The sequence below is a fragment of the Elephas maximus genome, chromosome 16, assembly GCF_024166365.1.
Source record: "Elephas maximus indicus isolate mEleMax1 chromosome 16, mEleMax1 primary haplotype, whole genome shotgun sequence".
NCBI lineage: Eukaryota > Metazoa > Chordata > Mammalia > Proboscidea > Elephantidae > Elephas > Elephas maximus.
Window position 1 is genome coordinate 29,647,741 of NC_064834.1, and position 12,706 is coordinate 29,660,446.

Here is a 12,706-nt window from a genome sequence, read left to right on the forward strand (position 1 = left end):
AGGCGAATCCTCCAGCCTCATGCCTGATCCACGGATATCGAATGTGCCAGCCTCCAAAACTGTGTGAGCCATTTCCTTAAATCTCCCTCCCTCTCTCTCTCTCTATACGTATACATACGCTTCCCTGGTTCTGCTCCATTAGAGAATCCAGCCTAAGACATTTAATACGAAGAGTGGTTCTAGAGGAACAAAATCTTAAGGATGAGTATTCTGAACTGGTTCTCAAGTCTTAAAGGTGCTGATGACTCTGCCTCCAGTAACAAAGAGGGGGCTGCTAATCCACAGCATGATATGGCAATAGAAATATGCAAAATATTACCACCAATGGATCAAGTATTTGTGAAAAACAAGACTCTGGGTGATTATATATTTAATACTTTTTAACAATTTTGTCAGAATGAGAAGTATAAAGGAAGCTGATTGGTTCATCCCACTTTCACTAGACAAAGTGGTGAAAGAAAGGGATGAGCTCAAAGATCCAGAATCACAGCTCAAGTGTCGCATGCAAGACCTAAAAGTCATTATTTGTGCCCTGAAAGAAAGTCTTATTTCTTGTAGTAACAGAGCCGATATTGCCAAAGACCAAACTCAGAGTATTATCACAGGAAATATGTGTGGGAATGGCTATTAAGGGTGTGGGATAACAGTCCAAGGAACGTAAGGTTGAATCAGTCTAAATTTATTTATATGAGCCCACTAACGACAGATTCTTCAATGTTTCAAATCCAGAGGTTAGAAAAGGATTTAACAGTTTATTTGGTTGGTTCACTGAAGCATGGATTAAGCGGTGGTCCGCACTAAATCAAGATGGAATGCCAGACCTGCACCGGTATGCTGTAGAAGAACGTATTCAAAGGCTTACAGGAATTGGCATGTTAAGAGTAGATTTCTCAGGTTAGACTACAGACCCAGCCATGGAGTACACAGAGGACACGCCTTTTACCGTAACAGAAAGGAACAAATTTTTAAAGGGAGCCCCAGCATCCTTGAAGACTGTTATGATTTCTATTTTACATAAATTAGACTTGACAGTGAGAAAAGCCTTAGAAGTTGGGAGCCCTGGTGGCATTGTGGTTAAGAACTCAGCTGCTGACCAAAAGGCTGGTAGTTCAAATCCACCAGCTGCTCTTTGGAAACCTTATGGGGCAGTTCTGCTCTATCCTATAAGGTCACTGTGAGTCGAAATCGACTTGACAGCAAAGGACTTGGTTTGCTTTGATAACTACGAAGGGGCTGATGGGAACCCGTGGTAGTATGGGTCAAGCGGCGGCACTTAGTCGACAAAGACAAGGTGGGCGCGGTTACTGTAACGGACAGCACAGTCAAAGCAGTAATCAGAATAGTCTTACTTGTATGGACTCATGGCACCCCTAGTTGTAAAACAGATGGGAAATCTACTAAATGTTTACTCGATCTGTACAAGTGGAAGAATTCCAGGTCAAGCAAATGGCAGTCAAATTTGAATTCCAGAATAGAGTGTCACAGTGCCTCAATCAATTCCCAGACTTGAGCCAACTTATAGACCCACAGCCCTTTGAATGAAGGGAAGGCCAGCTCCCCTGGAAGAAGGACCCCGCTACACTGCCAAAAATTTATACTGTTAATCTTTCTCCCAGCTTTCCCCAAAAGGGATCTGTGGCCTTTTAGGAGAATGGCTGTTCATTGGGGAAAAGGAAATAATCAGACTTTGTGGGGTCTACTAGACACTGGCTCTGACCTGACACTAATTCCAGGAAACCTAAATCGTCACTGTGGTCCACAGTCAGAGTAGGGGCATATGGAGGTCAGGTTATTAATGGAGTCTTAGCTCAGGTCCATCTCACAGTGGGTCTTCAGGGTCCCCAAACCCATCCTGTAGTGATTTCTCCAGTTCCAGAATGCATAATTAGAATACACATACTCAGCAACTGGCAGAACCCTCACATTGGATTCCTGACAAATGAAGTAAGGGTTATTATGGTAGGGAAAGCGAAGTGGAAGCCATTGGAACTGCCTCTAACTAGGAAAATAGTAAACCAAAAGCAATATCGCATTCCTGGAGGGTTTGCAGAAATTACTGCCACCATCAAGAACTTTAAGAATGCAGGGGTGGTGATTTCAACCACATCCCCATTCAACTGGCCTATTGGGCCTGTGCAAAAAACAGATGGATCTTGGAGAATAACAGTGGGTTATCATAAACTTAACCAGGTGATGACTCCAATTGCAACTGCTATTCCAGATGTGGTTTCACTGCTTGAGCAAATTAAAACACCTCCTGGTACCTGGTATGCAGCTATTGATCTGATTAATGTCCTTTTCTCCACACCCGTTTTGAAACACCACCAAAGCAGTTTAGCTTCAGCTGGCAAGGCCAGCATACATTTTCACTGTCCTACTTTAGGAGTATATCAACTCTTCTACCCTATGTCATAATTTAGTCTGCAGGGATCTTAATAGCCCCTTCCTTCCACAAGATGTCATACTGGTCCATTACATTGATGGTAGTGGAAGTCAAGTATCAATGTCTCTAGACTTATTGGTAAGACATTTGCATGCCAGAGGGTAGGAAAGTAATCCAACAAAAATTCAAGTACCTTACCCCTCAGTGAAATTTCTAGGGGTACAGTGGTGTGGGGGATGTCAAGATATTCCTTCTGAGGTGAAGGATAATTGTTGCATCTGACCCCTCCCGCAACTAAACAGGAGGCACAATACCTGGTGTGCCTCTTTGGGTTTTGCAGGCAACTTACCCCTCATTTGAGTGTTACTCCAGCCTTATTTATCAAGTGACTTGAAAAGCTACTAGTATTGAGTGGGGCCCAGAATAACAGAAGGCTCTGCAAAAGGTTCAGGCTGCCCTGCAGGCCACTCTGCCCCTTGGCCCTTATGATCTGGCTGATCCAGTGGTGCTTGAAGTGTCAGTGGCAGATACAGATGCTGTTTGGAAGCTTTGTCAGGTTCCAATTGGTGAATCACAGTGTGGACCTTTAGGGTTTTGGAGCAGTCTTGCCATACTCTGCAGATAACTACCCTCCTTTTGAGAAATGGCTTTTGGCTTGTTACTGGGCCTTAGTAGTGACTGAACACTTAACCACAGGCCACCAAGTCACCATGGGGCCTGAGCTGCCCATCATGAACTGGGTATTGTCTGACCCACAGAGTCGTAATGTCAGATGTGCACAGCAGCACTCCATCAGTAAATGGAAGTGGTATATCCAAGACTGGGCTCAAGCAGGACCTGAAGGCACAAGTATGTTACATGAGGAAGTGGCCCAAATGCTCACGGACTCCACTCCTGCCACATTACCTTCCATCTCCCAGTCTTCACCTATGGCTTCATGGGGAGTTCCTTACGATCAGCTGACTGAGGAAGAGAAAACTCATACCTGGTTTACAGATGGTTATGCGCGATATACAGACACCACTTGAAAGTGGACATCGGCAGTACCACATCCCTTTTCTGGGACCTTCCTGAAGGACAGTGGTAAAGAGAAATCCTCCCAATTAGCAGAATTTCAAGCAGTGTACCTGGTTGTTCACTTTGCTTGGAAGGAGAAATGGCGAGATGTACAACTGTATACTGATTCATGGGCTGTGACCAATGATCTGGCTGGGTGGTCAGGGACATGGAAGGAACATGATTGGAAAATTGGTGACAAGGACATATGGGGAAGAGGTATATGGATAGGCCTCTCTGAATGGGCCAAAGAAGTAAAGATATTTGTATCTTATATGAATATTCACCAAAGGGTGACCTTAGCGGAGGAGGATTTTAATAATCAAGTGGACAGGATGACACGTTCTGTTGAAACCAGTCATGCTCTTTTCCCAGCCACTCCAGGCATTGCCCAACAGGCTTATGAACTAAGAGGCCATAGTGGCAGGGAGGAAGGTTATGCTTGGGCTCAGCAACACGGACTTCCACTTACAAAGGTCAACTTGGCTACTGCCACTGCTGAGTGCCCATTCTGCCAACAACAGGGACCAACACTGACCCCCTGATACGACACCATTCTTCAGGATGATCACCCAACAACCTAATGGCAGGTTGATTACACTGGACTGCTTCCATCATGGAAAGAGCAGCGTTTGTTCTTACTGGAATAGACACTTGCTTTGGATATGGATTTGCCTTCCCTGCATGCAATGCTTCTGCCAAAACTACCATCCATGGATTTACAGAATGCTTTATCCACCCTCATGGTATCCCACATAGCATTGCCTTGGATAAAAGGACTACTTCACGATAAATGAGTGCAGCAATGGGCCCATGCTCACGGAGTTCACTGGTCTTACCATGTTCCATCATCCTGAAGCAGCTGGCTTAACAGAATGATAGAATGGCCTTTTGAAGACACAATTACAGCACCAGCTAGGTGGTAATACCTTACAGGGTTGGAACAATGTTCTCCAGAAGGCTGTATATGCTCCAAACCAACGTTCAATATATGCTGCTGTTTTTCCCATAGCCAGGATTCACAGGTCCAAGAATCAAGGGATGGAAATTGGAGAGGCACCAGTCATTATTACCCCTAGTGACCCACTCACAAAATTTATGCTTTTGTTACGGTGACCCTAAGCTCTGTGGGTCTAGAGGTCTTAGTTCCAAAGGGAGGAATGCTCCCACCTAGGGACACAACACGGATTCCACTGAACTGGAAGTTAAGAATGCCACCTGGCCACTTTGGATTCCTCATGCCTCTGGATCAACAGGCACAGAACGAAGTTACCATTATTGGCTGGTGTGACTGATCTTAATTACCAAAGGGAAATTGGACGGATATTACACAATGAAGGCACACAATAGTTTTTTTTTTTTTTTTTTTATGGAATACATGCGATCCCTTAGGGCATCTCTTAGTACTACCATGCCCTGTGATTAAAGTCAATGAAAAACTACAGCAACCCAAACCTGACATGACTACTAATGGCCCAGAACCTTTCAGCAATGAAGATTTGGGTCACTCCACCAGGCAAAGAACCACGACCAGCTGAGGTGCTTGCTGAGGGCAAAGGGAATACAGAATGGGTGGTGAAGAAGGTAGTCCAAATACTACTTATGACCACATGAATGGTTGCAGAAGTGAGGACTGTAATTGTTGAGTATTTCTTGTTTTATTATACGTGTGTGTGTGTGTATTCAAAAGGGCAGCTTTTTTTTTTTCTTCCCTCTCTTATCACATTACTTACAAAACATAAGATGTAAATGAGGCCAGCATATTTTTGGTTGTACGCATGTTAGTTGTATCATGTTAGGAGCAAATATGACTTTATAATTGTCTTTAGTTAGAGATTATATACGGTTTAAAATGAGTACAGGTGCCAAGTTGACAAGGGGTAGACTGTGATGATTAATGTTATGTGCCAACTTGGCTGAGTCACTGATTCTTAGTATTATGTAATTATCCTCCTATTCTGTGATCTGATACAAGGGGAGTTTCCTTGAGGGTGTGGCCTGAATCCAATATATATGGATGTTCTGGCAAAGCTCTCTCAATCCTACATCTGACTCGTCATCATGTGACCTATGGTTCTTGGGACATGTGTCAGCAGCCTGCCACCTAACCTGCAGATTTTGGGATTCACCAGCTCCCGCAGCCCCATGAGCTAGCAGCATATCCTCTGACCTGCTCATTTTGGGTTCATCAGTCCCTGCAACCACATGAGTCAGTCGAATACTCCAGCCTGATGCCTGACTCATGGATATCCAACTTGCCAGCCTCCAAAACTGTGTGAGCCATTTCCTTGAAATAAATCTCTCAGTCTCTCTCTCTCTATATATATACACTTCAATGGTTTTGCTCCTCTAGAGAACCCAGCCAGCCTAAGACAAATGTGAACTCAATTTCTTTAAAAGGATAGGCATTTTCCTTTATATAAAAATAACTATTTTAAGAGATAGAGATGACTAGAATTCATCACTGTCTTAGTCATCTAGTGCTGCTATAATAGAAGTACCACAAGTGGATGGCTTTAACAAAGAGAAGTTTATTCTCTTACAGTCCAGTAGGCTAGAAGTCTGAATTCAAGGCACCAGCTCCATGGGAAGGCTTTTTCTCTCTGTCAGCTCTGGAGGAAGGTCCTTGTCTTCCCTTGTTCTAGGAGCATCTCAGCTCAGGGATCTCATGTCCAAAGAGCTCTCTGCTCCCGGTGCTGCTTTCTTGGTGGTATGAGGTCCCCATGTCTCTCTGCTCACTTCTCTCTTTTATTATCTCCAAAGAGATTGGCTTAAGACTACCTAATCTTGTAGATCTCATCAATATAATGTCCACTAAACCATCTTATTAACATCATAGTGATAGGATTTATTAAAAAAAAAAAAAATTTTTTTTTTTTTTTTTTAACACATAGGGAAATCACATCTGATGACAAAATGATAGACAATCGTACAATACGAGGAATCATGGTCTAACCAAGTTGACACACATTTTGGGGGGACACAATTCAATCCATGCCAATCAGTAAATAACCTTCATAGTTTCTCATATTCATTTTCTATCAGTTTCAGCACCTGTTCCCCCTTGTTCTATATGACTGACTAGACGTGTCTCACTGAAGGTCAGAATTTTAAGAGGATCACCAGAGGTCATGAGTGAGTAAGTCTAAAGGGGCATCTTTTGCCAATGATGTTACTCTGCCCATGATCATGCTTTTGGGGAATAAAGAAGATTGTGAGTGACTCCTTCCCTCTACCTCCCAGGTCATGCATGTGTTTGGGGAGTAAAGAAATAGGAACTAGTAATGTAAAAGAAGATAATCAGAGCATTTTGCTAACTGGTATGAGAGACATTAATCTTATAGTCCTCACTGCCTTGTCGCCTCCTTATCTCTAAACAAAAAATTTTTTAGACTTGCCCAGAAAAAAAAACTTTTTTAGAATGGCTAAGTCTTGTATGTTATCCCTCCTTTTCTTTACCCTAAGAGTTTCCAGCTATGTTATTAAACCTTATTCCTCTCATGCTTTCAGGGGCTTCTAGTATAGCTACTGAGACAGGTATATTTTCCCTCAAGTATCACCAAGGCAAAAGTAAAAAGTGACTTACCTTTTGAAAAAAGTCTTCCCCACTTTTGCCTTTTCCTTCAGCAGCAGCTGTAAATAAAAACATATACATTTAAGATGAGGGTAAATTTCAAGGTAACCACAAATAAAGCGACAGGCCTACTCATCAAAATAAAGAAAAAAAAGTCTCAGTAGACACGAAATCTACAAAAATGAAATAAATTTTAAAAAACACAAAGGAATTCACCACAGGAGAATAAAAGGAACAAAGACAACATCAGTGTCACAAAAAAACCCACTATAACATGACAGCAATAAACTCACACTTATCAATAATTACACTGAATGTAAATGGCCTAAATGTATCCATAAAGAGGCAGAGAGCACATAATGGATTTAAAAGACAAGATCCATCAATATGCTGTCTACAAAAGACATACCTTATAAATAAAGATATAAATTTATCAAAAAACAAAGGATGGAAAAAATATATCAAGCAAATAACTTCCAAAAAAGAGGACTGGCAATATTAATCTCAGATAAAATACATTTTAAAACAAAATTCACCATAAAAGACAAAGAAGGCATTATATAATGATCAAAGGGACGATCTATCATGAAGACATAACCATAATAAATACCTACGCACCCAACGACAGGGCTCCAAAATACGTAAAACAAACTCTAACAGCACTGAAAAGAGAAACTGACAGTTCCACAATAGTAGTAGGAGACTTCAACACACCACTCTGTGTGGTGAAAGAAACTCAACAAAGATACTGATCTAAAGGCCATGATCAGTCAACTTGACCTAACAGACATATAAAGAACACCCAACCCAACAGCAGCAAAGTACGTATTCTTTTCCAACACATATGGAACGTTCTCCAGAAGAGACCACATCTTAGGCCACAAAGCAACCCTCAACAATATCCAAAACACTGAGATAATACAAAGTGTCTTCTCTGGTCACAACACCATCAAAGTAGAAATGAACAACAGGAAGAGCAAGGAAAAAAAAAATCAATTATATGGAAACTGAATAACGATCTGCTTAAAAACCACTGGGAAAGAGAAGAAATCAAAGATGGAATTTAAAAATTCCTAGAATCAAACAAGAATGAAAACACATGATAGTAAAGCCTTTGAGACACAGCAAAGGCAGTCCTTAGAGGTCAATTTATAGCAAGAGAGGCACACATCAAAAAAGGAACAAAATCAGAACATTAGCTACACAACTTGATCAAATAGAGAACAGCAAAAGAAGCCCATGACCACCAGAAGAAAGGAAAAAATAAAGAGCAGAAATAAATGAAATAAAGGATAGAAAAAATCAACAAAACCAAAAGTTGGTACTTTGAAAGGATCAACAAAATTGACAAACCACTGCCTACACTGACAAAAGAAAAACATGAGATGATCCAAATAACCCAAATAAGAAATGAAATGGGGGACATTACAACAGACCCAGCTGAAATAAAAAGGATCTTAACAAAGAACTATGGAAAACTATACTCCAAATTGGAAAACCTAGAAGAAATGGACAAATTTCTAAAAACACATTAACTACCCAAACTAACAAGAACTGAAGCTGAAAATCTGAACAGACCCATAACAAGAGACTGAAAAGGTCATTAAGATTAAAAAAAAAAAAAAGATCCCAATAACAGCAACAAAAAAGCCCTGGCCCAGATGGCTTCACTAGAGAATTCTACCAAACATTCAGAGAAGACCTTACACCAGTACTACTCAAACTATTTCAGAACAAAGAAGAGGAAAGGATACTTCTGAATTCATACTATAATGCCAGCCTGATACCAAAACTAAGCAAAGATACCACAAAAAAAGAAAATTACAGACCAATGTTTCTCATGAATACAGATGCAAAAATTCTCAACAAAAATCTAGCCAATACAATTCAGCATCATGTCAAAAAAATAATACACCACAATCAAGTGGGATTCATACCAGGCATGCAAGGAGGATTCAACATTAGAAAATTAATCAACATAATCTACTACGTAAATAAACAAATCACATGATCATGTCAATCAATGCAGAAAAGGCATCTGCCAAAGTCCAACACCCATTCCTGATAAAAAAAAAAAAAATTCTCAATAAAATAGGTATAGAAGGGAAATTCCTCGACATAATATTTTTTTTAATAAAGGGTATCTTTTACAAAACTAACAGCCAACCTCATTCTTAACAGAGGCTGAAAACATTCCCCTTGAGAGCAGGAACAAGACAAGGATACCCTTTATCACCACTTCTATTTAACATTGTGCTGGAAATTCTAGCTAGAGCAATAAGGCAAGAAAAAGAAAGACAGGGCATCCAAATTGGTAACGAAGAAGTAAAGCTATCCCTGTTTGCAGATGATATAATACTATACATAGAAAACCCAAAAGACTCCACAAGAAAACTACTGGATTCAGCAGATTAGCAAGATACAAGAAAAACATACGAAAATCAGTTGGGTTCCTATCCTACACACCAACAAAGAGAACGACAAAAAGGATATCAGGAAAGCAATATCATTTAAAATAGCCCCTAAAAAAATAAAAACCAAAAAACCTACTGCCGTTGAAGTCGATTCCAACTCATGGTGACCCTATAACGACAGAGTAGAACTGCCTAATAGGGTTTCCAAAGAGCACCTGGTGAATTTGAACTGCTGACCTTTTGGTTAGCAGCCAAACTCTTACCACTACACCTCCAGGGTTTCCAAAAAATAAAACACTTAGGAATAAATCTACCCAGGGATGTAAAAGGCCTATACAAAGAAAACCACAAAACATTACTGCAAGAAACCAAAAGGTATCTACATAAGGGGAAAAACATACCATGCTCATGGATAGGTAGGCTCAACATTGTGAAAATGACAATCCTACCCAAAGCGATTTACAAATATGATACAATCCCAATCCAAATACTAATAACATTCTTTAAAGTGACGGAAAAATTATCAACTCTGTATGGTAAGAGAAGAGGCCCAAGATAAGTAAAGCACTAATAAAGAAGAATAATAAAGTAGGAAGATTTGCACTACCTGACCTCAGGACCGACCATACAGCTACAGTAGTCAAAAGAGCCTGGTACTGGTACGACAACAGATACGTTGACCAATGGAACAGAATTGAGAACCCAGATTTAAATCCATCCACCTATGGTCACCTAATCTTTCACAAGGGCTCAAAGTCCATCAAATGGGGAAAAGACAGTCTTTTTAACAAATGGTGCTGGCAAAACTGGATATCCATCGGCAAAGAAATGAAACAGGACTTATATCTCACACACTACACAAAAACTAATTCAAAATGGATCAGAGACCTAAATACAAAGCCAAAGACTATAACGTTCATAGAAGAAAAAATAGGACCAACGCTAGAGGTCCTAATATATATATGATATGAACAGGATACAAACTATAACCAACAACACACAAACTCCAGAAGATAAGCTAGATAAACGGGATCTTCTAAAAATTAAACACTTATGCTCTTCAAAAGACCTCACCAAAAGAGAAGAAAGAGCACCTACGTACTAGGGAAAATTTTTCAGCTATTACAAATCAGACAAAGGTTGATTCTCTAAAATCTACGGGAAAATCCAATACCTCTACAACAAAAAGACAAATAATCCAATTAAAAAATGGTCAAAGGAAATAAACTGACACTTCACCAAAGAAGTCATTAAAGTGGCCAAAGGACACTTGAGTAAATGCTCCCAATCACTAGCTATTAGAGAAATGCAAATCAAAACCACAAAGAAATACCCTCTCACCCCAGCATTACTGGCACAAATCAAAAAAAGAGAAAACAACAAACGTTGGAGAGGCTTCAAGGAGATAGAACTCTTATGCACTGCTGGTGGGAATGCAAAATGTTTGGAAAACGATACAACACTTCCTTAGAAAGCTAGAAATAGAAATACCATACAATCCAGCAATCCCACTCCTAGGAATATACCCTATAGAAATAAAAGCCAACACACAAATAGACATATGCACACCCATGTTCACTGCAGCACTGTTTACAATAACAAAAAGATGGATAAACAAACTATGGTACACACACAATGGAGTACTACTCAATGATAGGGAACGATGAATCTACGAAGCATCTCACACCATGGATGAATCTGGAGGGCATTATGCTGAGTGAAATAAGTCAATCAGTTGTATAAGGCCATTGCTATAAAAACTCATGAAACGGTTTACACACAAAAGGAAACAATCTTTGATGCTTATGAGGAAGGGGAGGGGTGGGTATGGAAAAACAACACTAAATAGACAAGTGGTAACTCTGGTGAAGTGTAAAACCCAAAAACCAAACCCATTGCTATCATGTCAATTCTGACTCATAGGACCCTACAGGACAGAACAGAACTGCCCCATACAGTTTCCAAGGAGCACCTGGTGGATTTGAACTGCCAACCTTTTGGTTAGCAGCCATAGCTCTTAATCACTATGCTACCAGGGTTTTTGTGGTGAAGGGTAAGAGTACACAGTATGGGGGAAGCCAGTACAACCTGTCCAAGCACAGTCACAGAAGCTCCACAGACACATCCAAACTCCCTGAGGGATCAAATTACTGGTGTTCTACATTCTACTTTGGTGAGTTGCATCTGGGGTCTTAAAAGTTTGTGAGCGGCCTTTTAAGATACTCTACTGGTTTCACCCCATAGGGAGCAAGGGAGAATGAAGAAAACAAAAGACACAAGAGAGAGATCAGTCCAAAGGACGAATGGACCACAACTACCACAGTCTGAGTCTAGCACAACTAGATGGTGACCAGCTACCACCATCAACTGCTCTGACAAGGATTATAAGAGAGACTACTAGACAGAGTTGGAGAAAAGCACAGAACAAACTTCTAAATCACAAAAACAGAATGGACTTACTGGCCTGACAGAGACGGGAGAAACCCCGAGAGTACGGCCCCCGGACACCCTTAAGCTCAGTAATGAAATCACTCCTGAAGTTCACCCTTCAGCCAGAGACAGGCCCTTAAAACAAGACTAAAGGGGCACACCGGCTCAGGGGCAATGACTAGAAGGCAGGAGGGGACAGGAAAGCTGGTAATAGGGAACCCAAGGTCAGTAAGGGAGTGTTGACATGTCATGGGGTTGGCAACCAACGTCACAAAACTATTGTTTAATTGTTTAATGAGAAGCTAGTTCTGTAAACCTTCATCTAAAGTACAATAATTAAAAAATAAAACATACACATTTAAAATAGTTTCTTTTTTCTATCTATGTATTCAAAAAACTTGAATGTCAGGTATGAGACTACAAAGGTGAGCAAGATGTCATCCTCGTTCTTCCAAAGCTCTACCTGCTGATATGTCACATCTGTGATACAACATTGATAAAGAATAAAACACTAATCCAGTCAATTACACTCCATCTTTAGATAATTTTGCACTCCTTTTCACTGTCTGACTCACAAGTCTGTGTTTACACACTTTAATGAAAGCGATTGTATTTTGTATAGTTAAGGACCTGCATGAACAAATACAACTACCACAGTAATCAGCTGTAGTGCTCCAGGCTTCCTACCTATAATCAATCCTAGATGCGAGGTTACATTTTCAACAGGTGGTTCATCTGACACGGCCTAATTCTGAGCTGTTTTGGTTTTATGCTTTGCAATGACTATATAATCTACTTGGATTTCAGCTGGCGTTGTACGTTACTTTAATTCACTCCTTCATTCACATA

The 12,706-nt window shown here is 40.5% G+C and overlaps 1 protein-coding gene across 2 annotated transcripts in view; it reads right to left on the reverse strand.

Moving 5' to 3' along the window:
- The window catches only part of BICC1 (BicC family RNA binding protein 1), a 341,517-nt gene that overhangs the window by 218,553 nt on the left and 110,258 nt on the right, over positions 1 to 12,706 (reverse strand). For both annotated transcript variants that reach the window (XM_049855570.1, XM_049855571.1), the window contains exon 2: positions 7,026 to 7,072. In XM_049855570.1, coding sequence (XP_049711527.1) covers positions 7,026 to 7,072 — 47 coding nt within the window. The remainder of the gene's footprint in view (positions 1 to 7,025; positions 7,073 to 12,706) is intronic.